This window comes from Ochotona curzoniae, unplaced genomic scaffold, assembly GCF_017591425.1.
Source record: "Ochotona curzoniae isolate NIBS_2020 unplaced genomic scaffold, NIBS_Ocur_1.0 contig_3520, whole genome shotgun sequence".
In the NCBI taxonomy this organism is placed as follows: domain Eukaryota; kingdom Metazoa; phylum Chordata; class Mammalia; order Lagomorpha; family Ochotonidae; genus Ochotona; species Ochotona curzoniae.
In genome coordinates this window covers 3,980,030-4,004,846 of record NW_024465894.1, presented here as the reverse complement: position 1 = coordinate 4,004,846, position 24,817 = coordinate 3,980,030, and the positions used below count along the sequence as shown (strand labels likewise).

Here is a 24,817-nt window from a genome sequence, read left to right as displayed (position 1 = left end):
GTAGCCACTGCAAAATAAATAAATAAATAAATAAATAAATAAATAACCAAAGTAAGAAGGCCATGCTGTCACCAGGTGGTGGATCTGAGACCGCCTTCCGTGGACTCAGACTGTGTCTGTGGCCGCATCATTTGCATAACCCCATCTGCTCCAAGTGGTACCCAGGAAATAACATGTTAACGTATCTGAAATGCTTCTGCTTCTTTTGTACCAAGTTTTCCCGAATGGATGTATGTTTTACACTTACAGGATGCCTCTTTTCAGACTGGCCAGGTGCTGCAATGGGCCAGTCTCCAACAGCCACCCCACTAGCACCTTATGGGCCTGGGTGGTGCCCTGCCTTCTGCTACACGTTGTCAACTTGTGACTTTCTTGCTGGTGCTTTTTGAGTAGACACTGCTTCCTGGATGTCAGGTCTCCATCCCCCGCCCCTCGCCCCCCGGCAGCTTAGCAGGGTCACAGCTGGCGTGTCAGAAGGAGGCGGGGTGCTGGCATGCTCTCCCGAGTCATCCTGGCCGGAAGCTCTCAGTGTCTAAGTGTTCGTGGAAATTTCCTTTGCCTTAACTCTTCCCTTGGATCATTTTTAACCTGCGCGTCCTCTCTTGGTCCTCAGTTTCCTTCTCCACTCTCGTGGGTTGCTGAGGACAGGAGCACAGTGTCGGAGAGGTTGCTCTTGTCCTTCATACCTGGTGACTGTTGAGCTGAGTATGGAATTCTAGCAGGGAGTCATTTTTCTGCAAAATCTGTAAGGCTTGCCCATGACTGGCCAACTCTCTGGGTTTTTCCTACAAAGTTTGAAGATGTAATCACCTCATCCCTTGAAAGTGAATAGATTTTTTTCTTCCTGGAAACTTACAGTACATTCCATGGGGTTCTGGAATTGCACATTAATGTGCCTTAGAGCAGGTCTGCTTCTGTCATTATGGGAAGCACTTGATGGTCTGAGAAATCTTGAGTTATTTTTTTGATGATTTCTTTTCCTTATATTTTAATTTTGCTTAATTTTCTGAATTTTTCTCCCCCTTTGGCTCTACTTCCCCACCCACTGATCCCCAAGTTTCATTTATTTGAAAAGCAGATCAATAGAGAGTGAGAGACCTTCTATTTACTGATTTGCTCCCCAGATGTCCACAAGAGTCAATGTGGGGCCAGCCGAAGGCCAGGGAATGCATTTGCGTCTCCCACGTGGGTGACGAGGACCCCAGCACTTGGCCATCACCCACTGACCTCCCAGGTGCAATAGCAGGAAGGCGGAGGTAGAAGGACTTGAACTCAAACCCACACTGCCATATGGGATGCGAGCAGCCCGTGCGTGCGGCTGCTCACCCCCGTTGCACCACGGAGCCCACCCCAGCTTACTTTATCCTACTTTGCTTTTAAACTTCTCATCTTTGTTGTCTTCAGTTCTAAGAGACATTACTCTGTGTGTATGTTTTTATTACATCCTGTTTGTAATTAGTAGATATAAATAACAAGCCTTTTCCTGTCTGAATATCTTAATGGCACATATTTTAAATCCTTCTGTTCTGTAGCTTGTTCCCCTCCCGTTGGACTCGTTACACTGGTTTTTATTCCTAGAGACTTTGTTAGGATGTCCTCCCCTCAGTGGAGTATGTGCTGTGGGAGTGGAGGCCCACAAGGACAGCGAGAGCCCTGAGTGGGTGTCAGGGACCTGTGGCTGTTGTTCAGCCCGCAGGCCTATGGGTGGGCTGTCTGTTGTAGACCGGCAAGTCCCCCAGAGGGTGCTCAGCCTGCTGGGATGATCCAGCTGCCAGCCATGTGAATGTATAATGGGGACAGAAGACTGATGGGCCCAGTGTCCACTTGTATGTGGCCACTTGAGTTAGTGAAGCACACACACTCCACTGTGCCAGCCAGCACCGAGGCTCTCCCATGTGTGGTTCTCAAGCACATCTCAAGGTGCTGCAGAGCAGCGGGGTGTGGGGCGTGGGACGTCAGCCTGGCTCCTGGGGCAGCACCACCCTGCCTTTGCGCAGAATTAAGTCTCCCTACGTGTGTCTTGAGCCCATGGAGGGCGCCGGGTGGGGACCTGGGGGGCTTGGCATTGGGCGATCCCACCTATGTGCCTCGAGAGTCTGATTGTCAGCTTGTCGCCTACTGTCCCCACCTTGTGGGTCCCTCTGGTGCGTTGATGTGATCAAATGCACCGTTGTAACCATGTCAGGCAGGGAGTCTGTTCAGTTCTTGTTTCTCTTTGCAGGGCAAAGGCATTTTATGGGTTCTAACGGTGATCAGAGAACAGCCCTGAACCCAGATAGCGGGTCTGTCAGGAGGTCTGGTGATCGGGCATCTATAACTCTGGGGCAGGGGTTTCATTTGCTACGCCCAAGGAGAGCAGCAGGATGGATTGCCAACAGGAAGCTGTGTTTTGTCAGTTCTGCTCCCTGTAACTCTATAAAAGGTGGTGGTTGGTACTGCTGGACCTGGCATTCAGGGGTCTCGAGGGGCTGGCCTGATCACTCCTGCCTACCCCCCGCTGCTGTTCTTGGCCCAGGACCAACTCTCTAGGCTACCTTGCCTTGGCCATGCCATGGAGTTCCAGAAATGCCCCGCTTTCTCGCATCATTGCTGCCCACCCAAGTGGGTGGTGCTTCCTCCATGACCAGGTGCACGCCTCTGCGCAACTCGGGGGATTTGCTGTGCTGCCGGGCCCTCAGTGAAGATTGTCTCGGCGCTGGGTCTTCCTGCCCTGTGCCTGGCCTGCCGCCTATGCTCTGTTTAATGGTGGATGAGTTCCTACTGCCAGGAACTTCAGGAGAGAACTCTGCTTTTTTGCAGGACATCCGGCATGAAGCCAGTGACTTCCCTTGTCGAGTGGCCAAACTTCCTAAGAACAAAAACCGCAACAGGTACAGAGATGTCAGCCCTTGTAAGTATCCACATGACCGCTCCCGTCTCACTCCCCCTCACTACTGGCCTCTGGGTCAGGGCCTGGTCCTAGCATGGCAGTGTGGGCAGCGGACTCCAGCCTGAGTGCTCCCTATCATAAAGGCGTTGGAGACTGGGCACATGTCCATCATGGTAATGGTCCAGTTCCAGTTTCTGGAAAATAGACTTCAAAGCACTTTTCAGCTTTGACTGTTTATGGGATGAATCCAGCACTAGCGGACACAGTGTGGCCTCTGCTGAGTAACTCAGCCAGGTGTGGTTGGTCCCAGCACTGTGGCCATGTGCGGTGACTCCCTACAGGATCTCAGGCAGGGCAGGTGGCAGGCTCTGCCAGAGTCTGCCCACCCACACCCCACTCCACCATGGCCCCTGTCTCCCTCTGTCCTGCCACTTTGGGTCTGTAGGGTCCAGGTGGCTGCCAGTTACCCTCCATCAGCCTTCTCTGCATCCCGAGTGATGGACAAACTGGTAGGGTTTCTGTAAAGCCAGAAAAACGGGGGCTGATCACAGGACTAGATGGGGCATCTCGTCTCGGCCACCGGGGCCTGGGGGACTCACTTGAGGCCCATCGGACACTGGGTGTCACTGAATGTCATGGCTGCCAGCTGCGCAGAAGATTCCAGGGTCAGATTCACTCCCTCGAGGCCCTTGCTCATGGCTCTGAGTGGTGGCTGTCACTGCCTGCTTCAGAAGAGACACAGTGTGTCTTGCTCACCTTGTAGGACACACAGGGGCCTTGGAGCTGGTGTGGAGCCTGTGCTTCTGGGACTACCCCACGGTTCCCGTGTGGATTTGCATCTAAGTGGCGCCTCCTCTCAGCTGTATGGCTTTGGGCAAATTATGCCTGTCAGTGATCTGCCATAAAGTAGGAGCCAGGGCTTTCTCTCCAGAAAGTGAAGATGAAGTGAATCAACCTAAGCCACTTAACCCTATGTCTCACTCAAACATAGCAAATACCTGTTAATTGCTGGCCATTGTAGAGACAGTTGTCAACCAGAGCACCTGAAGTGTACTTGGAAGTGGCCAGGTGACTCACAATTGCACCTGCTGCGTGCTTGACCTAGCATGTCCAGGCTGAGGCATTTGTTTCAAAAACAAAAATCTTGGAGAGCCAGCTGTGAAGTCCTGTCTGGAGACTGCTGGGCAGCTGATGGGACAGGACAGTTCCTGTATTCCTGAGAGCTTTTCACCTAAATGGTTTTGTGAACCCCACTAAAATGATGCTAAAATAATACACCAAAATAATGCTTTAAGGGGAACTGTTCCCAACTGTTCACCCCCAGTGCCATCCCAATAGTTTCCAGAAGAAAAGAGATTTCCTGTGGAGCCTATGTGACCTGCTGCCCACTTCCCTGCTTCCCTGGGATTCCGAGAGCAGCGCTCCCGAGGCACCTGGCTCACACTGAGCTGAGCTGGGCGCTCACATTTGCTTGTTCACTCATGCCCTCGCAGTATGCCCACTGGCTCAGTGAAAGTGCCCAAGCCCAGAGCACGTGTTGCTTGCCCAAGGTCACCCTGTACTGTTTGCACCATTCCCTCATAACCCACCAATGACAGTCACATGTGGCTTTTGAGATCCTTTATCTCTGTGGGCCACTTGAAAATCATCCAAGAATCTCGATTTGTATGAAGCCTCGACGGTGTGGAAACAGCTTTCCAGGGGGTGGCTAGTTTTTAAGACCCTTCTCTTGGAATCCTTCCTTGGGACCGACCGAATGTGTGAGTGCCCTCAGTGCTGGCAAGTCGTCCTATTTGCTTTCCTGTGTGAGGGGGCACTGCCTGTGTGGCCTGCTGTCCTCCGGGATTAACCTCTGGGTTCTGCTTGCCTTCCAGTTGACCACAGTCGGATTAAGCTGCATCAGGAGGATAATGACTATATCAATGCTAGCCTGATAAAAATGGAAGAAGCTCAAAGGAGTTACATCCTTACTCAGGTAAAGAGCTTGAACTTTGCTTAATGGTTTATAAATTGTCTGTTTATTTCATTTGAGAGGGGCAGGTAGCTCTGCCATCTGTTGATGGAAATGTATAGAGACAGGTCTGGGCAGAGGATCATTTCCAGTGCTGTTTTTGTTTTTAATTAATTAATTTACTTGAGAGGCACAAAGAGAGGGAGGGAGGGAGAGAGAGAGAGAGAGAGAGAGAGAGAGAGAAAGAGAGAGAGATCCATCTTTCATGTAGTGGTTCATTCCTCAAAAGGCTGCAAGGGCTGAAGCTGGGCCGGTCAGGAGCCAGGAGCCTCCTCTGGGTCTCCTACGCTGGTGCAGGAGTCCTGGGCCACATCCTCACCCAGGGACCCCAGGAGGAAGCTGCATCAGAAGTAGAGAAGCCAGGACTCAAACTGTTGCCCATATGCTGATGCCTATGGCGCCAGCATCACCCACAATGCCACAGCCCTGGCCCCTTAGTGCGGTTAACTAAGCAAATGTACAAATCCATACTCTGTAAAAAGAGAAACAGAAGAGTCTAGAATAGTGTTATGTCCCATGTTTCACCGTCCTGTGAGGCATCAGCCAAGTTGGATGTGTATTTAAGTCCGGTGATTTAAGTCCTGTTCTGTACCAGGGTGTGCTGACAGGTGGGGAAGGTGGTGCTGAGTGATGGAGCCTGGCCTGGGGGAGTTCTTTGGTGTCATGTGACATGTTAGTGGTTGCTTACTGCACTCCAGCTGCTGGCTAAGTTCTTGAGTTGGAGGAAGGCAGTTAATTCTCACAACCCTGCGAGTGGCTACTCAGACTAGTCAAGTGAGAGTAGAGGCGGCTGCAGTAGTGAAGTGACTGCACAAGGGCACGAGAGAAGTGACTGGCCTCCTGTCCTCACCTACACGCAACAGTTTGGTCCCATACTCCACCTGCCCTTGGGACAGGAGGTCTTGGTCAGCAAGGACAGAACAGTGGTTTCTGTCCCTGGCTGGCCTGAGATGTGAACACAGCTCTTCCATGTGCGGGGAAGAGCTGTGCGCTTGGCTCAGGCCCAAGAGTGCTGTTCCCGCTTCGGCCGCCCTCTGTCTGCACTGTGAGAAACCAAAGGATGAGCTCATTGCGAGTCTGCATAAATTGTATAAATTGTGTGTTTGCAGGGCCCCCTGCCTAACACATGTGGGCACTTCTGGGAGATGGTGTGGGAGCAGAAGAGCCGGGGCGTGGTCATGCTCAACCGCGTGATGGAGAAAGGCTCGGTGAGTGACAGGCAACGCATTGACATCCCTGTGGTGAATGTCAGGTGCTCCTGAAAGTGGCCGTGTTTCCTTCTGAATTTTGTTATACCCTTCTTAGTAAACGCATGTGGTCACAAGTCCGTGAAGCAAAGCAGAGGGGATTCAGGTCCAGCCATCTTGGCCTGTGCTGGCCGTGGCCATGCTCCCTGCAGCGAGTGTGTGTTCCAGTCCTGTCCCTGTCGCAGGGGGTGACCTCACCCTTCCAGCCCCCCAGGATGATCTTTCTCAGCCTTGGTTTCTCGGCTTCCCGCTGACAGCCCTTCTTGGCCCATAATTACACAACGTGGCAGACAGCACCCTGCCCAGCTGGCATGAGGCCCTTGGCCCATCTCCCACCCTCCAGACTCCAGCCAGGGCAAACGCTTCTTTCTTTTTCCATTTTCTGTCCTGTTCTCTGCGCAAGAGTCGGAATCACAGCGCCACCCTGAGCCCACATCCTCCGGCTGCTGCCCTGTGGTCAGCCAGCAGCCGAGCTCTCCCCCGCCACTCTCCTGCAGTTCCCACAGAGGGTAGGTCCCAGGAGACGAGCTGGCAGTCATGGAGAGCGGTAGGAATGTGTGGCCGGGAACTGGGTGTCCCTGGCGCTGGGCTCTGGGGAGTCGTTGTGACCGCCTTGGGACAGGCGTGGCTTTCCGGGAGCACCACGGGTTCCTATGAAAGCGCAGCCATGGCCTTCGACAGTACCAGGCAGAGCAGGCCACAGCAAAGCCACGTCAGCAGTGAGGATGGAATGCGAGCCTGTACAGGTCATGCCTCCTGCCTCCCGAGATGGACGACAGCACTCCAGGACAGCATGTGCTGTCAGCTTTGTTGCCTCTGGCACATTTTTTTGAAAATGAAAGTGTGAATTTTCCCAGAGCTTGGGTTGTGATCACTTGATGAAATAGCACCATTTTGTCTTAGAAAATATTTTGTTAGTGAGAGGGAATGCAAATTTTGATCTTGGTGCTTCTGGCTTGGCCTCTGCCTCCACCGCCCTTATCAGCAAGTTGGGACGAAGTCGCCGGACGCTAGCTTCCCGCACACACACTGGCTGTGTGCTAGGAAACTGCACTGCAGCCCATGCCTGTGGTGGGGGCTGGCCTCTGAGCTGTGGGGTGCTTGGCTGACAGCTGGCCAGCAGCACCCCACCCCAGCTGTGGCAGTCTGATACAGCCCGTGTTGGTCTCTGCACTTTGTCCAGTGTCCACTAGCGGGCAGTCGCCCCTGCTGAGAACCACTACTCCAGGGCTTTTAGGGGTTTTCACTCAAGACATTCTTTCAGAAACTGCTTGCTGTGGCTGCGTTGGCTTTTCATTTCCTTCCTTGCTTGTTGTTGAAAGATCCAGCAAAGCCCACAGTCGGCTTTAGCAACTGTTGTCACAGTACAGCAGGGAGCAGTGCCCAGCACTGGCACCGGGTGTCTGTCACCAGGTCCAGCTCTTGGTTGTGCCCTGCCTAAGGCTGCCCATCAATAGGCCTGAGGCCCACAGTGACAGCAGCCCCTCTGTGCCATTCTGCCCAGGCTCATGAACTCCCAAGGTGGGTGGGGGTATTCAGAGTCTCCCTGGGATCAGCAGTTACAGTTCTGTGTCAGCCCTGTCACTCCTGGAGGAGCCTCAGGGAAGCTGCAGGGTCTGATGGACTCAGGCTAATTCCACCCTGTGGGGCAGCCCTGGAACAGCCAGCTGGTCAAGAGCTTGCATTTTGTGCACACTTATTACCTGGTTCCCTGCCTTCACCCAAGAGTGCAAGGCACCCTCCTTGGCCCCCTTGCCCAGTCAACAGCCCCGTGCAGGGCCTTCTCTGATCTCTTCCCTGTAACCGTGGCAGGCACAGAGCAGCTGCCCCTTCCAGATGCCATGTACATCTGCAGCAGTTCCAGGCTTCTCTGACACTGCTGGGCACCATGAACTCCCGGCACATACAGGGCTGGCCCCGAAGCTGCCCCCCTCCCTCACCTTGGCCCCAGAGGAGGCATCCGAGGCTCAGTGCAGATAAACTTCAAGAGGCATTTGCCAAAGGGTTGGTGACACACCGAGAGCCACGTGACAGCTCTCTCAGCTCGCTGGGTGTATGGACATGCAGGCTCTCCCTGCCACCTGCTGCTCTGCCCACAGCAGTCAGTCATCTGTAAACAGACAGCTGAGCGAAGGAGGCCCCAAGCTGCACCTGTTTGCTTGCTTTTTCTTTTCTCTTTTTAAAAAGATTTATTTATTTTTATTGGAAAGACAGATATACAGAAAGGAGAGACAGAGAAAGATCTATCTGCTGGTTTATTCCCTAAGTGGCCACAATGGCCAGAGCTGAGCCGATCCAAAGCAGGAGCCAGGAGCCAGGGGCCTCTTCTGGATCTCCTACATGGGTGCATGGTCCCAAGGCCTTGGACCATCCTCTGCTGCTTTCCCAAGTCATAGCAGGGAACTAGATGGGAAGTGGAGCAGCCAGGACATGAACCAGCACCCATATGGGATCCTGGTGCATGCAAGGTGAAGATTAGCCACTAGGCTACCACACCAGAGCCCTGTTTGCTTTCTTAAACGCCAGATGAAGCCCAGTCTTTGCATGTGCTTGTCCAGTGGTTTCTGAAATCACCAAAACAGAGCACCCAGAGTCTTTTGCTGAACTGAACCAAATCCAATGGGAAAGGCGGCCCCCATCCGGGGACCCCTTCTCCCAGTCCCCACGCCCACTGGTGTCTGGTGCCTTTCCATAGGACCTTGAGTGGCTGACCATAGCTCTTGGCAGGGCGACGGCCCACAGCTCACAGTAACATGGTATCCTTCCTGCCCTAGTTGAAGTGCGCACAGTACTGGCCACAAAGAGAAGAGAAAGAAATGGTGTTTGATGACACGAATTTGAAGTTGACCTTGGTCTCTGAAGACATCAAGTCCTACTACACAGTACGACAGCTAGAATTGGAAAACCTTACGGTGAGTATGGCACGCACCCGAGTACTGGGAGCTGCCTCTCCCCCGCTGTGTTGGCCCCACACGCAGGGTCTCCACGTTTGGTGTGTCCTGCACAAGCCCTGGCATTGTGCCTGTGAAGGGGGCACGCAGGCTTGCCACAGAGCTCTGTCTCACCTGTGCTGCTCCTTGCCTGACAGTGGCCTTGCCCCACAGCAGGGCACGCCTCCACCTTGTGCTTCTGGGACTTGTCAAGAGCAAGTGAGGCCCCCCGCCGTGCGCTGGCATCGCAGCCCAGGCATTGCAGGTGGGATCCTGCCTTGGCCTGTAGCAGGAGGAGTTTGACCCCAGCCACTCACCATCCCTCCAACATGAGGGATGTGGTGAGGTACCTGCTAACAGCAGCACCAAAGGCCCTGCCCACGGGAGACCCTTGGGAGTCATGCCAGGCCTGGGACCCTGGCAGCACCTGGGAGGGCCATTTAACGTAGTGGTCAGCCCCAGGGTCACTTCTGGAACCACCTGCCTGGGCCGGGATGCTTGCCCTGCCTTCTCAGGCTGTCAGATTGGAGGGCTGGAGTACCACCTCTACATACTGTTTCCTGTTTTGCTTTTTAAAACTTGTTTCTTTGGAAGGCTGAGGCAGGGACAAAAGGAGAAACAGATCTTTGATCTTCTAGATGACCCCCACAGTGACCAGGGCTGGGCCAGGCCAGGAGCTCCAGCCACGTGTCCCAGGCAGGTGCAGAAGCCTAAGCACTTAAGCCATCTTCCGCTTTCCCAGGTGGATCGCAAGTGGAGCAGCCATGTCTCAACAGTATTCATAAGGATGCTAGTCTTGCAGACGGCAGCTTAGCCCTCCCCTCTTTCCTCTGTGTCAGATGGGGTTCAAGGGTTTCTGGGAGACTGAGGAAGAGTTGGCAGGTGGTGTGGAATGAAATAGCTTGGGATTCCAGAGGAGCACTCCAGTAGCAGCCTGGTGGGAAGACGGGACCATAGGGGCACAAGATGCAGGCTTTGGGCAGCCCAGGGCTAGGCCAGGCTGAAGCCAGGCTGAAGCCAGGAGCTCCCAAAGGAGACGCCCCTTGGGTGGCAGGGACCCAAGCACTTGGACCATCATCAGCTGCCATCCCAGGCACACGAGCAGGAAGCTGGATCGGCAGTGAGCAGCCAGGGCTTGAACTGGTGCTCAGTTGGGATACCAACATCAGTGGCTACAGCTTAGCCACTGCGCTGCAGCTCAGCCACGGGCAGTCGGGGGGTTGCCCTGCTCCAGCATTGTTCTCAGTCTGTTCTCTGCCCTGGGGAGGGCTGGTGCCGGGGAGCCCACCCCTTAGCAGGGATCAACAGAAAACACTGTTGACATGTTGTCTCTTTGCTCCTTTTTTTTTTTAAAAAAAGATTTATTATTATTATTATTATTATTATTATTATTATTATTGGAAAGACAGATATACAGAGAGAGAAAAATCTTCTGTCCGCTGGTTCACTTCCCAAGCGGCTGCAATGGCCAAAGCTGAGCCAATCCAAAGCCAGGAGCCAGGAGCTTCTTCTGGGTCTCCCACGTGGGTGCAGGGTCCCAAGGCTTTGGGCCATCTTCTACTGCTTTCCCAGGCCACAGGCAGGGAGAAAAAGCAGCTGGGGTATGAACCAGCATGCATATGCGATCCTGGCACATGTAAGGCGAGGACTTTAGTCACTAGGGTATCATGCCAGACCCCCTGGCTCCTGTTTTAAAATGAACTTTAAATGCTTTCCTTCTTCCTCCCACTTGTGTTTCTCTTTAATTCTATTACCAAAGAGGGTAGAGTTGCTTAGGATGACTCCACAATGAGCTGCAGGCCTGCGAGTTCTCCCCGGCTGGTGGCAAGACCCCGGGCGATGCTGGAGCAAGGAAGGCAGGTCTTGTTCATGGTGTGTTTTCATTGGCTTACAGGAGGCTAGGACAATGACACTGTGAGCCTTTGGAGGGCACAGCGTTTCCTGTGGCCTCACCGTGCCTGGCACCCCTGGCTGGTATAGATTGGTGCTTGCTTGGCTTCAGCCAGAAAAGAGTCCCAGTTTGAAGTAGCTTTGCTGTCGGCTCTCCAGGTGATATAGGCCCTGGCCTGGCCCCTGGCGTCAGTGGCAGGGAGAATGTCAGGGCTGGCGTGGTGGTCTGTGTTGAGGTCCTGCTTACCACATGGCTCAGGGTAGCCAGAGACCCCAGAGCTGCAAATAGCACAGGGACCCTCCAGCCCCACGGGACACACCCCAGGGCAGGGCCCCTCCTGGTGGGACAGCCTGCAGCAGGCTCTGCCCCTGCCAACCTCAGTGCTCCCAGGCCGTGTGTGGCCTTGGCGCAGCCTGCACGTGGCCACCCTCGCCGTCTGGGGCTGCTGGTCCTGCCCCCTGCCATCCATCTCCGCCTCCTTCCTTGGTCATCTCCTGAGTTGCTGCTGAACCTTGCGTGGCAGCCACTGGACTGACTGAGCCGCCTGCATTTTCCCTGAGGTGAGGTGACACAGTGTCCCTGAAACCTCCAACTTGTCTCCTAAGGCTCCCCCCACTGGCACCCCAATAAGCTCCTCTGCCCTACACAGGCCCTGCCCACCTGTACGTGAGGCAGCATGGCATCATGTGACTTGAGAGCAGCTGTAACCCTGCGGACAAACGTTGGACATAGTGGGACATGGGAGCAGAAAGTCGCCGTGTGGTCTGGGGTTGGACAGTGTAGTTCCAAACACCTGAGACCCTGGAAATCCTCACAAATGTTCCTTCTCTTTCAGACTCAGGAAACACGAGAGATCTTGCATTTCCACTATACCACGTGGCCTGACTTTGGAGTCCCCGAATCACCAGCCTCCTTCTTGAACTTTCTTTTCAAAGTCCGAGAGTCTGGCTCACTCAACCCGGAGCATGGCCCCGTGGTGGTGCACTGCAGCGCCGGCATCGGCAGGTCGGGAACCTTCTGCCTGGCCGACACCTGCCTCTTGCTGGTACGGAGCCTGGCAGGTGCCCGGGAGGAGAAGGAAGCACATGGGAAACCCTGGCCTGGCACCTCCTCCCTTTGACCCACATGACTCCCAGTTTCTCCCCTTGGAGTGTCATTGGCTCCAGCTGTACAGCCCTGACTGATCACAAACAAGCTCCCCTCTCCTCGGCCATAGCTCTCGCACCCCTGTGTCCAGGGGCTAACCTGCGGCACATTCTGGCACGTTCTGGACCCATCTGGGGTTCCCCTGCCCCAGAATGGCCACTCTGATGGCACCAGAGGCTTGGGCGCCAGCAGAGCTTGTGTCTTTGGCTTTCAGATGGACAAAAGGAAAGACCCCTCATCTGTGGACATCAAGAAGGTGCTGCTGGAGATGAGAAAGTTCCGGATGGGGCTGATCCAGACAGCTGATCAGCTGCGCTTCTCCTACCTGGCCGTCATTGAAGGGGCCAAGTTCATCCTGGGAGACGCTTCGGTGCAGGTTAGTTCACCCTGGGAGACGCCTCGGGGCAGGTCAGCACTGCCTCTGCCCAGCGGGCCCCAGGCAGATGCTGACGGGACCCCTCTGCCACCTCCAGCATCAGTGGAAGGAGCTCTCCCATGAGGACCTTGAGCCCCCGCCAGAGCACACACCGCCCCCTCCCCGGCCTCCCAAGCGGATCCTGGAGCCCCACAACGGCAAGTGCAAGGAGTTCTTCCCCAACCACCAGTGGGTGAAGGATGCGGCCGGGGAGAGCACTGACAGCCCGGCCAAGGAGGACAGCAGAACCTCCCTGAGCGCCCCCTACAGCTTGGAAAGGTAATACGGGTTCCTGGCTGCTGGGCATAGGGCTCCCAGCCCCAGGCTGCCTGCTGCAGCCCTAGGCACTGCGTGGATGCAAGGTGGCCCTGGGAGGGACTGACTTCAGTGGGACTCTAGCTCCACCTAGTGGTGCTCCTTGGACTTGGTGGTGACAGTGCACATCCTCAGGTGGGCTTGGCTCTGTGTCCAGACTAGACCACACAGTTTAATCCCCACAGCACCCCTTGGGGAAACAACCTTGTCGTGTAATTGTGTGGCCTTGATGATGTTCTTGACCTGTGTTCGTGAGGCTGCACTACCAGCAATGAGCTGTTGAGGACTGTGGAGCTCCGAGCCGCTGGAACACAGCTTTTGGCCTGTGTGCTAAGCCATCCCATGGGAAAGGGCCCACCCACAGTACATTGTGGCAGGAGCTGTGGGCAGTGATGAGACAGATGTGCCTGTAGAGATGACCAGCACAGGCTGCCTGCAAGCCACGGCACACATGGAAGCACGGAGAATGAGTAGGAATTAGCCTGAGCCCGACACTGCTGGGGAAGGTGCTCTGGGCCTCGAAGGGGTGTCCAGATGTGGGTGCCTGCTGAAAGTTTAACCTGCAGTGATGCTCCACCAAGCATGCAGGGCGTTGCTGGTGACAGATATGTGGGGTGCCAGTGCCAGGCCGGGGTGAGATGCTCAGGGCATCCCCCTGGAGTCGGGGAGCACTGCAGCTGTGCACAGCCTGTGGCCCCTCCAATGACCGCAGGTATCACCCCTGCTCCTGGGGCTGACGAGTGGCCTTGAGACTGGTGTCAGCATAGGCCTGGCTCTGCTCTCATTCTGCACATGTGGCTCTGTGCTAACAGCATCTTGGCCAGCCCCATCCCATACCCCCATGAGTAACCCATCTCTGCCCTTCTGATCCCCCAGCACGAGTCAAGACACTGAAGTTAGAAGGCGAGTCATGGGGAGCAGTATGCGAGGCCCCCAGGCTGTATCCCCCGCCCCGGAGGAGCCGTCGTCATCCATGGAGGAAGAGGGCTCCCACGCACTGACTCCCTGGAAGCCCTTCTTGGTCAACATGTGCATGGCCACGGTCCTCACAGCCGGCGCCTACCTCTGCTACAGGGTGTGCTTCCACTGACGGCTCGCTGCGGGACGCGCACAGGCGAGCGTGGCCTCCGCCGGCCCCGCAACAGGATTGGGCTCTGCGGAGCCCTGGAGCCCGCCTGGGAAGCAGCACCCAGAGCCGGCTGTCTGGACCACGGCAGGGTGGATGCGCTGGGTGGCGAGGAGCCCTCTGGTCCCAGGAACATAAGAGTCTATCTCAGGGCCTTCAACTATTCAGGAGTAAGTAGAGAAATGCCAAATACGTCGCACGCCCATTCTCTCTCTCTCTCTCTGCTCGGTTGTTTTGGGGAAAAGTTGAATTACAACACATTGTTGTTTTTAACCTTTATAAGCAGCAGCTTTTTGTTATTTCTGGAGGAGAAAAGAAAAAAAAAAAAAAAAACAAGCCAAACAGGCACTTAGGAACCTCTTGTTACATAGCTTGCATTTGGTTTCCCAGGGGAGGATCTCAAACTTGGACTTGAGGCAGAAGGCTGGGAGGTGGGTGGTGGGTGCCCACCTCCCGCCGTGAGCAGAAGTGGTAACAGTCTGCAGCAGGCAAGGCTGGCTCCTGCCTCGCTAAGGCGTCCCCACAGGCTGGCCTCCTTGGGACAGTCATCTTGCTTGGGTGCCAGGCCTCATCATCGTGTCTCCACAGAGGGGTTTTCTTGAGGCTCCTGCCTCAGGGTCAGGGCTGCGCCCAAGCTGAGCTCAGCCTTCCCAGGCAGCCAGGGCTCCCCGGGCAGTGTGCCAGCTGCAGGCCGGGCAGCAGCAGCCTAGAGCCTCTGGTCCTGACCCGGCCTCACCAGCCACCTCCCTCTCATACCTGCTTCCCCTCTGTCTAGGCGGCCTGGCAGTGCAGCGACGGTTTACTGAAAGCAGTTTCCCCCATTGTGGGTGATTTTTGGGGTGAGAGGGCACACCTGTACTGGTGGTGTGCGTGAGTGGGTCAGCTCTGCGGGCCAGGACTCGGCCCACCATGCTTGGCTTCAATATGATTCCTGCGCCAACTCCTAGCCTCCCCTCTGCCCGCTCCCCCAGGCCTGCCAAGGCAGGTGTGGAGTGCCGGCCAGGCCAGGAGGTGCTGCAGATGGCTGCTTGGGCTGCACCACAGCCACCCTCCCAGACCCCAAGCCTCTCCTCCTTGGCTTCTCTTGCCCCTGAGCCCACAGCCCAGTCCGTGAGGAGCACAGTGCAAGTCGGGGCTGCCCCATCCCGTGAGTCTCGAGGATGGCATGGGGCCCTCTGCGTGTGTGACTGTCCCTGCTACATGAGCAACTTAAACCAACAATGTCTTCAAACGGCTTGTTGTTAGCCTTGCATCCAGGGCTTGATCACCAAGCACGGTGATGCCTCAGGTCATCCTGGGAGCAAGGCTGCTGTGGTGGCTCAGGACCGGCCGGGAGGGTACGCACCCAGCAGAGACCCCGGCTAGACTGTAGCCGACTCTGGGCTGTTTAATGACGTGAGAGGGCTGGGTCTGAGCTGGTCTCCCTCCACTCCGTCCCGCCCCATGACCTGCTGGACCCTGGCTGTCACCCCCCTCCGTGTATGAAAATGCATGGACGCTCTCTGTCCTGACGAAAAGCCCATGTGCTTGAACTCAGATTTCTGCTTACTAACATGTCCCGGGGGAGTTCAGGCCTCATCCTGCTCCGATCCCCACAAGGCTGTGGCAGCCCGGGCCACTAGGCTAGAGGGGCTGAAGCTTTCCAGTTCCTGAGCTGCCCGGTTGCTAGCCTGGCACTCGGCCTGCCCCAGTCCAACTGGGGCCTGCCCCAGTCCAACTGGGGCCTGCCATTACTCAGACATTCCAAGAGTATGGGAAGCCATGGTCGAGCCTCAGGCTCCGCTCAGTGACCCCTCGGGGTCAGCCTCCACTACTCCACCTTCACACTGTGCCTGAGCAAGCCACGGCTTAGAGCAGGGTGATGCCAGGAGCCACACCTCTCAAAACCACCTGGGGGCAGCAGCCCCTTTGCCTGCAGCCATTGCACCCCTGAACCCTGTGGGGACCAATGGTGCTCACGACTTCCTGGAAGGGAACGGCAGACCTCTCCCAGCTGGTAGCTTTTCCATAAAAAAGGCACCTCTGGCTGCCGAGCCACCCCTTCGCCAGCATTTTCACATTTTGCCTTTCACAGGTGGGAGCTCAACCAGAAAGTTTCAGGTGGGTGCACAGGGTGCCCCCCTGTGGAGCCGTGGCAAGGCGTGGGCAGGGCTCGGGCACCAGACTGTGAGGGCTGTGGAGTCGGGCTTATTGTGTTCCGGACTCCTGTACCCGTATGTAGTAGTCTCGGGGTGTATATACAGTAGCATTTCAAAACGGACATGGCGGTGCGGCCCCTGTCCAGGAGAGCCGGTGGCAGTGTGTGTTGTCACACGCGTGTTAGGGAGGTAGCGAGCTGCTCTGCTGTATGCCTTAAGCCAATATTTACTCGTTGGGTCATTCTTTTTCTATGGTGGCCGTGGAAGAAACCGTTTGTACAAAATAAAGAGAGAAAAACGGCGAAGCGTTTCAGGCGTGTGTGGGGGTGCATGGCTGCGGGTGGGGTGGGCATGCCTCAGGGTCTTGGGTGACCTCACAAAGCTGTCAGAGTGTGCGGTTTCCTGGCGGGCCATATAAACAATGGTTTGCATTTTAGTTGCAAAAATAGTGTTTCTAACGAATACGTTCTGGGGTGCTGAGCAGCTCTGCCAGAGCAGGCCAGGGGTCACCTGTCAGGTGAGCTGGCATCTTCATGCAGAAGGGGCCGGCAGAATGTGCCCTAATGCTGCCAGCCTCCACATGCCTCCTTTGCGGAGCACCACCCTCGGGGCACATGGGAATCTGGGACGGTGGACTCCACCAGGCCCAGATGTAGAGGTGAGCTAGAAGGACCCAGCACGACACCCCTCCTGTGCCAAGGGCAACAGCAGAGCCCTCCCGAGCAAGCACTTGGTTCTGCAGCAGTTTCAGACCTGCCTGCCCAGCACCATAAGTTCCCTTCTATCCTTCAGGGTTGCCTGGCAGATCCAGAGCTGACAGTGGGGTGAGTGGTCCATGCCGTGGCTGTGGCCAGGAAGATAAATTCAGACACTGCCACACCTGGGGACCAGGACATGAGCAAGCTGTGGTCCTGCAGCTGCACCAAGCTACCTACCCTCCCCCACCACACACACACCGTGCTTAAGCTGTAAAAAATGTGAAATGTGTCACTTTGGAACCAAGTCAGGTGGAGCACAGGGCCGGGCAGAGTCTTTTGTGCATCCCCCAGCAGGGACTGGGACAGATGCCCCCAACTGGTGACTCGGTGGAGCATCAGTGACCACTCGGGGTCAGCGGAGCAGCCATCACCACAACTTTCATTGCAGTTTCAGAAAGTGGAACATGCACCAGACAAATAAATACGGAGCAAAACCAAAACAGCAAACACCCACCAACTACACAGGAAAGTAGCAGGACAGCACTGCCCGCCTCGTCTCTGTGCTTCCACACACGCACCTCAGGACTCGTAATCTCGTTCTTGAGTGGACTGCAGAGCGGCCTCCTTTCCCATCACCGATCTGGCCTGGCTTGATTTTGTCCCAGAGCCAGATTCCTCTTTGATTCCTTTTTGAGACATGTGGCCACAGCGAAGGGCGTCCCGGCCCCAGCGGCTGGCTTTGTGCTGTCAGACACGGTGGCCCATGGCCAGCCGGCCAGGGTGCAGCTCAGGCTGCAGAAATAGCGTCAAGCCCTTCCATCTGCCAGGGTGAAGCGACGGGAGCCACCCAGTGGGCCCAGACTGGGCCAGCACACAGGGAGCCTCATGTTCCTCCCACGCACTCGCAGCTTCTGACTCGGGGCCTCCACCTGCTGGCGCTGGGACAGTCAGCTTCACAGGACCAGCCAGAGGCTGGGCTCTCACTGAAGGCCAGGCAGTCCCACTTGTCCTACCTCTGCAGGTGCTCAGCTGCAGCCTGGGTCTGCAGCTTCAGGTGACAGGGCTGGACTACACACACACGCGCGCGCAATTCTAAGAGGACCTTCATGAGCTGGGACTTTTAAAATATAGTGATTTCAACCTCGTCGTCCTGGCAGGAGACTTCTGGGTCTGCACTAAGTCGGTCCATCTTCTCAAAAGCCAGGCGTCCCTTCTCACCTGCAACAGTGAGGCCACGTGTCAGTGGGTACTTCCTGCTGTGGTGAGCCCGGGTAGCCTCTGCTGGCCACCTTGGCATGCATCTGCCTGGTGACCCTCAAGGCCTGAGACCCTCCCCTGCACAGTGAAGTGTCCCCTCGCCTTGTTCTGAAGGGATGATAAGGAGGGAAGCCTGCCTCGGCCAGGATGTTGGCAAACATGACTGCTAGCACTGCAGCAGGCTCACAGGCAGGACCCCGGGCACTGTCCTGTCTCCTGCCCAGGCTGGGTCTGGCGCCTCTAACATCTAGGGCCCCGACAGCCCTGCTACCCTCACCAACATGTGTTGCACCACTTTACCGAATGACAGCGTGGCTTCTTGAGCTGCTGTGCGCACAGCCTCCACGTCAGACTGGCACAGGCGGGCAATGTCATCAATGCTCTCGATACCCTGTTGGAAACGGGAGGAAAAGAGCTCCCTTAGGGAGCTTTCTGAATGGCAAGTGATGTCCACTTTGATCAGCCCTGGTGGCACTGCGGTTCCCTTTCCCTTTTTCTTGAAGCTTCCAGGTGCAGCCTCTTACTTCATCAAACAGCCAGGGAGGAAGCTCCTGTTGACAAACCCAACACCTGCCCACGAGCCAGGCCATGAGCAGAGCTGGTGCTTAGGAATGCCTGCTGAAGGCCCAGATTGGAAGAGACCCTTCTGTTCCTGGACCTCCCTCCCTCCTTCCCCAGCCCCCCGCGTCCTGACCCTGCACTCCAGAGCAGGATGTGCCAGGGTCCTACTCGGGCAGCTTGTCCTCAGGACCCTGGACCATGTGTGCTGCAGTGCCCTCTGCTGGGCTCCCCACTCAAGCCAAGAATGGGGTTGGAGGTCTGTTGGTTCATCCAAGAATGGATAAAGGAATGAATGGCTCATCGGGGCTGGGCACACTGACCCACATGAACAACATGAGGTGGGCACCCCTCATTTCTGGGCATGCAGCGCATGGGGGTGTCAGGAGCTGACTGGAGCCGCACGAGTGAGAACTCTGACCTCATATGTGTTCCCATGCCCAGAAGTGCTCTTGGTGATGTGAAGGTTTCTTAAAAACTGAGCTGACAGCAGAGTATGGCCACAGGCCCTGCATCCATGTGGCAGACCTGGAAGAAGTTCCTGGCTCCTGGATTTAGCCCCATTCCAGCCATTATAGCCAACAGCGGAGTGAACCAGTGGATGGAAGACCTCTGTCTCTCCCTTCTCTCTCTGTAAACCTGTCTTTCAGTGTAAAGTATTACAAAAAGAAAGAATCCTGGTTCCTGGCCCAGTCTTGGCTGTTGAAGGCCTGCCTGTCAGAAGTGAGCCAGCAGTTAGAAGGTCTCTACTTTTCAAATTAAATTTAACTTGAATTTTTGTTTTAAAATGGAGTGGAAATGCATGGGTTTTTCTTAACATGCATTTTTCATCAGCTTGAAGATGCCTCAGAATTCAGGAGCTCTGAAGTGGCTCCCTGAGGCCACCCACCTTTCACCCAGAGCTGAATACTACTGGGGGCTCCCTGCCATCAGATCCACTCCTCTGAAAGCACCTGTTAGGGGCCTTACAGCTATGTCATTTTTCTCATGCTCCATCCACTGGTTCACTCCCCATAGACTCCAGACAACAGCTGGGGCTGGGCCAGGCTGAAGCCAGGAGCTAGGAACTCCATCCAGGTCTGTCATGTAGGTAGCAGAGGTCCACTGGAGCCATCATCTGTTGTTTTCCTGGGCACATTAGCAAGGAGCTGGGCTGGAGGAAGAGCAGCTGGGACTTGAACCAATGCTCACATGGGTTATGGGTGTCCCAAGTGGCAATCTAACCTGCTGCACCACAATACAGACCCCAAGAGGTGGTAATTACCACCACCCCCCTTTTTTCTTGGTCTAGGTGGAATCCTATAGAGCAGTGTTGGCATCAGCCACAGTGGCTGGCTCCCACGTTGGTCATTGGCCAGGGCTCATGGACTCACCCGGAGCTGTTGGAGTGCCACACACGCAGCCTGCTGCAGCTTGGCATCACTCTCAGCCAGGGTGTGGGTGTAGAAGATCAGAGCCTGGGGACGAGGAGACCCCGTGTGGGGAATGGGCAGGGGCAGAAGTTGCTGTTCCGCTGTGCCCTTGAGCTGACAGGAAGTTGAACTCTTCCCACTTTCCCAGTGCAACTCAGCACCCAGGCCTGTTGGCCTTGAGCAGGTGACCCCAGTCACGAGATGGACTGCAGAGGACCCTGAGTGCAGGGCAGTAGGAAGATGGGGGACGTTCTTTGGTGCCCGCTGTTTGAGAATGCCCCCGTAGCACGCCTCCCACCCTGAGTCCTGCGCCTTGGGCGTGTAGCAGTCACACCCAGGAAGACCCAGCAGAGTGTGGCTTCAGGAACACTGCAATGAGGGGGTGACAGTCACACAGGTCCTTTGTGGCCTGGTGGTCCCTGCTCAAAAAAAAAAATGCTCCTACCTTCTCCCGGAAGCTTGCATTGCGGGCTGCGCCAGCCAGGCGTACCCTGGCCGCCCTGCACACCCGCGGGGACCCGTCCAGCTGGAGCAGCGCCCAGGCACGCAGGGTCTGGGGCAGGGGCTGGAGCTGGCCCAGCCGCTTCCCCTGAAGCTTCTTGATGGCCTTGAGCTGTGCAGAGCTGTGCAGCTCCTCGATGAGTTTGACTAGGAAGCGGGAGTGGGAGAGACGTGAGCCCAAGCCACAGAGAAGCAAACCCTGGAGTGAGCGAAGGATCAGTGTGGACAGTCTTAGAGGGATCAAGCATGAACGTTCAGCCCAGCTCAGGCCACTCTGCTCCTCAGAGCCACCTGCCCTGCAAGCTGATCTACACGTGAGAGCTTGTTAAATCTGGGTTCCCGAAGAACAGCAGGAGGGGAAGCAGAGAGCCCGGCCGGGACTGTGGCCCCTACCTTCCTTGGCCAGCTGGGCCAAGTGCTCCTCCAGGTCCCTCACACCGTGCCTCTGCAGGTAGCCGAGGAACTGGAACCAGGTGAGCGTCTCTTCCTCCAAGAGCCCGGGCCCCCGGAGCAGCCCACTACAGCTGACCACCTGCTCCAGAAGCTGGTGGCACACTAGCCACACGGGGGCAGCAGTGAGCCTCTAAGTGCCCCTGGGCCAGTTCCTAACCACCTCCCCCCAGGGAGCCCCTGGAGCTGGTGCCTGCTGGCCCTGACTCCTGCCACCAACCCAACCCAGGTGGTGGGTAGCGGGGAGGGACAAGGTGCTGAAGTTAAGGCCACCGTGCAGTGCACCTGTGGCCCTGCACTTGCTCAACAGAGCAAATGGCCAGATGCATGTAGCCAGCCTCATAAGGCACCCTCCTGTGTCCCTGCCTGTCGCTTTAAGGTTCTGGCTGAAGGCATGGGGTTTGGCCCTAGCCCACAGACAATTGAGAAGTCCCCATGTGGAGGCCCCTGCTCCCCAGGAAGACAAACACTGTGGGTGGGCTAGGGGAGCGCAGGAGTGAGGCAGGTGGGCTTAAACTGAGGGCCCCCCAACCAGGGAGTGGAGCTCGGCCCATGGGGCAGGGCTGACACCTGCTTCCAGCTGTCCCAGGTGCTTCCCTCTGAGCTGGTGCAGGAACGTCCTCTTGAGCTGGCTCAGCAGTGTGGAGGCGGGGCAGGTCAGTGCCACATGGGGGGCTGTGCACGCCCTCCACAGCGCCTGGCACCCCTTCCCACACATGGCCTGTGAAAGGACTGAGACCCAGGGTCAGCCACCTGAGTGACTTGTGCGGAAGCAGAGGTAACAGGGGGCCCAAAAATGTCCCTCCCCTGTGATCCAAGGGGCCGGGGAAGTGACAGGTGACTTAGCTGTTGTGAGCTCCTATCTGATGCTCCCACATGACAGCTCCAAGTGCCCCTCACCTGGTCACCACTGGCAGGCCTCATACGACCCTCTACCCAGGGAGAAGCAGGAACCTGGGCACCCAGAGGGCCAGTCCTGGGGTGGATAAGATGGGCAGAGGTAGAGCTGGTTGTTTGCTCGTGGCATGCCTTATGTGACCTCTGCCCATTATACAGATGGGGAAGCCGAGGCTCAGAGAGGTAGACCATTTGCCCAGAGCTTACCAAAGTGCATGTGCAGGACACTCCAAGGCCATCCCACCTCTCCTAGCGGACGCCTCTGGTCCCAGCCAAGCCAGTGGCCCACGCCGGCCTCCAGCTAACTTGGGGCGTCGGGGAGGCAAGGCTCCCCATCACTTACACAAGGAGGGAGCTGCAGGCACTTACCCGCTTCAGCGGCTGCTGCCTGTGTGACTTTGTCCGAGTCGAGGCCAGAAAGCGTCTCCAAGACACGCCTCTGCTGCACTGCTTCCTCCAGCAGTCGCTCCTGGACCACCCGCGACACAAGTGGGGATAACAGCTTCTGGAAGCACCCCATCCGACCCCAGGCAGCAAGTCAGAGTGGGCTGAGGCTGCCCTGGCCTGGGCCTGTCCCCTCGCTCCCAGAGGCAGCTCCCTGGCCATCTAGGGTTCTTCCAGTTTTCCGAGATGGCTGAGCCTCCAGGAACTGCCTTTGCCAACAAAAGGGCCCAGCCTGAATATGAAGTCGACCCAACTACAAAGCAGAGCTCAGAGTGGGCAGGGCAGTCCTCACAGCAGCAGAACCCTGGACCCAGCCCCCTCCAGTCCCTCAGTGCTGAGCTGGTTGGGCCAGAGTTCAGCGTGTTTCCAACCGGAACCCCATGGCCACTCACCCAGACACAGCCTACTCGCCCAACAGAGAATCTGTCTCACTGGCCCTCAGGCCAAGGCCTCTCATCCCATACCACGTGCCCCAGCCAGGAGCACTGCCCCAACCCTGCCTGGCCTCAGCCACCTTCAGCACAGCTCTGCACACACGCAGGTGCACAGCCAGCAGCTCGTCCAGCTCCCAGGCCCCAGCCGTCAGCTCCCAGGATGGCCCCTGTGGTGATGGTGATGGCGACGAGGTCCTGTCCCTTCTGGCTTGAATCAAAAGGGACAGTGTGACCGCTTTGGTCAGCAGCTCTGCTCCCTTGGAGCTGGGATGAAGGTGGAATGGGGAGCAGGTAAAACCAAGAGAAAGGAGATGGCGCAGAGGGGAACGCAGAACGGGTACAGCAGGGCCATGTGGCCCCCAGAGGCAAACAAGCTCAGCAGGAAGCCAGGCTCAAACATGCCAGGTACCCTGGAGCCACAGCCGACTCAACTACAGAGTGGGGCTAAGACCCCAGGGCCACGAGAGGCTGGCAGAACACCACGGCCAAGGGGTCAGGCCCAGCTGGCTCTCAGTGTCCTGAGTGTGAGCCTAACAGCAGTGCAGGCAGCAGCATGGGCCCCTGGGCACCCCACCATCCATCTTTGTGCCATCATCAGAGAAGGCACGGGGCCACCTGCCCTCCCTCTGTGGACAGCAGCACACAGAGGAATCAACCTTGAGTGGGAATTGACCTGGGGCAATGGCAGAAGCAGACCAGGAGACCAGTGGGAAACAGGAAGTTGGGGTGTGCTCACCGGGGACTCTGGGAGTCCCCCGCCAGAGACAGCTGGTCCGGGGTGAAGTGCGCATTGAGGAAGGCAAAGCTATCCAGGACGCACTTGGTCAGGCTCTCAGCCGAGGCGTGCTCCTGCCGCCGGGCTCCACGGGGCTGTAGATGGAGTAGCCAGACCTGAGACAGCGCCAAGAGCCTCGCCCAGTCAGGACCCCCACCAAGGCTCTCTCAGGCCTTCACAGGGTCTGGCCACAGGTCCCACCTCCCCCTCTGTCCCTCAGCACTGCCCCAGCTGTTGGTCCTGTGGCCCCGAACCAGGGCAGCAACAGGTGTGGCATGTGGCACTCTCTGGTCCCTCCCAGGTGGCCTGTGAAAGGCATGGTGCAGGCCTGTTACAGTAGCCTAGTGGCAAAAGTCCTCGCCTTGCATACTCCAGGATCCCACATGGGGACTGGTTCTAATCCCGGCAGCCCCGCTTCCCATCCAACTCCCTGCTTGTGGCCTGGGAAAGCAGTCAAGGACGGCCCAAAGCCTTGGGACCCTGAATCTGCATGGGAGACCTGAAGAAGTTCCTGGCTCCTGGCTTCAGATTGGCTCAGCTACAGCCATAGCAGCCGCTTGGGGAGTGAATCAATAGACAGAAGATCTTCCTGTCTGTATATCTGACTTTCCAATTAAAATAAGTAAGTCTTAAAAGAAAAAAACCATGGAGCAAAACCATCTGGCTCTGTGGTGGCAAAGTGGGTAAAGCCACTGCCTACAATGCTGACAACTCAGATTGCCAGTTGGTATAGAGCCTATGTGTGTGTTAGCTCACTTAGGAGACAGAGCAAGTCAGACCTAAATGCCACGCATGAAAGCCATGTGCTTCCTCCATGGGGAATGGTACAGCTGAAGCACTCAGGACCTTAGCCCATGCTGAGGCGGTCTACTGGGGGCACAGTGATACCACGAGCATGGCGCCAGGCAGCCTGGAGAGGAGCCTTGCTGACAGGCCGAGGCGGAGGTGCACACTGCACCACTCACTCTGTTCACCACTCCACACATCCCGAGGTGACTGGGGGTGGGGGAGAGACTCCAGCGAGCTGGCGCCTCAGCAAATACAGGTTACCCAAGGAGTGAGGATCTGCTGGATGAATCCATGACACCCACATGAATGTGTGTGTGATTTCTCCTTAAATTACAGGGACCAGCATCACGGCATGTGGGCTGAGCTTGTAGTGCTGGCATCCCATATGAATGCAGGGTCAAGACCCAGCTGCTCTACTTCCCATCCAGCTCCCTGCTTGTGGCCTGGGAAAATAGCAGAGAATATTTCAAATCCTTGGGACCCTGCACCTGCGTGGGAGACCCAGAAGAAGCTT

The 24,817-nt window shown here is 56.5% G+C and overlaps 2 protein-coding genes across 4 annotated transcripts in view; one reads left to right on the top strand and one right to left on the bottom strand.

Moving 5' to 3' along the window:
* Positions 1–16,389, top strand: part of PTPN1 (protein tyrosine phosphatase non-receptor type 1) — a 54,467-nt gene extending 38,078 nt beyond the window's left edge. The window contains exons 2-9 of the mRNA XM_040981319.1: positions 2,800–2,890; positions 4,744–4,844; positions 5,990–6,088; positions 8,902–9,039; positions 11,784–11,993; positions 12,309–12,470; positions 12,568–12,788; positions 13,701–16,389. Of these exons, the coding sequence (XP_040837253.1) occupies positions 2,800–2,890; positions 4,744–4,844; positions 5,990–6,088; positions 8,902–9,039; positions 11,784–11,993; positions 12,309–12,470; positions 12,568–12,788; positions 13,701–13,914 (1,236 nt within the window). The 3' untranslated portion in view covers positions 13,915–16,389. The remainder of the gene's footprint in view (positions 1–2,799; positions 2,891–4,743; positions 4,845–5,989; positions 6,089–8,901; positions 9,040–11,783; positions 11,994–12,308; positions 12,471–12,567; positions 12,789–13,700) is intronic.
* Positions 16,390–17,208: 819 nt separating this feature from the next.
* The window catches only part of RIPOR3 (RIPOR family member 3), a 49,136-nt gene continuing 41,527 nt past the window's right edge, over positions 17,209–24,817 (bottom strand). Inside the window, exons 14-22 of one of the 3 annotated variants that reach the window (XM_040981318.1) lie at positions 23,476–23,609; positions 22,820–22,943; positions 22,231–22,366; positions 21,535–21,696; positions 20,908–21,069; positions 20,459–20,661; positions 19,975–20,058; positions 18,344–18,434; positions 17,209–18,004 (exon numbers count right to left, since the gene is read on the bottom strand). In XM_040981318.1, the coding sequence (XP_040837252.1) occupies positions 17,907–18,004; positions 18,344–18,434; positions 19,975–20,058; positions 20,459–20,661; positions 20,908–21,069; positions 21,535–21,696; positions 22,231–22,366; positions 22,820–22,943; positions 23,476–23,609 (1,194 nt within the window). In that variant the 3' untranslated portion in view covers positions 17,209–17,906. The remainder of the gene's footprint in view (positions 18,005–18,343; positions 18,435–19,974; positions 20,059–20,458; positions 20,662–20,907; positions 21,070–21,534; positions 21,697–22,230; positions 22,367–22,819; positions 22,944–23,475; positions 23,610–24,817) is intronic. The other 2 variants (XM_040981316.1, XM_040981317.1) reach the window with 2 other exon arrangements.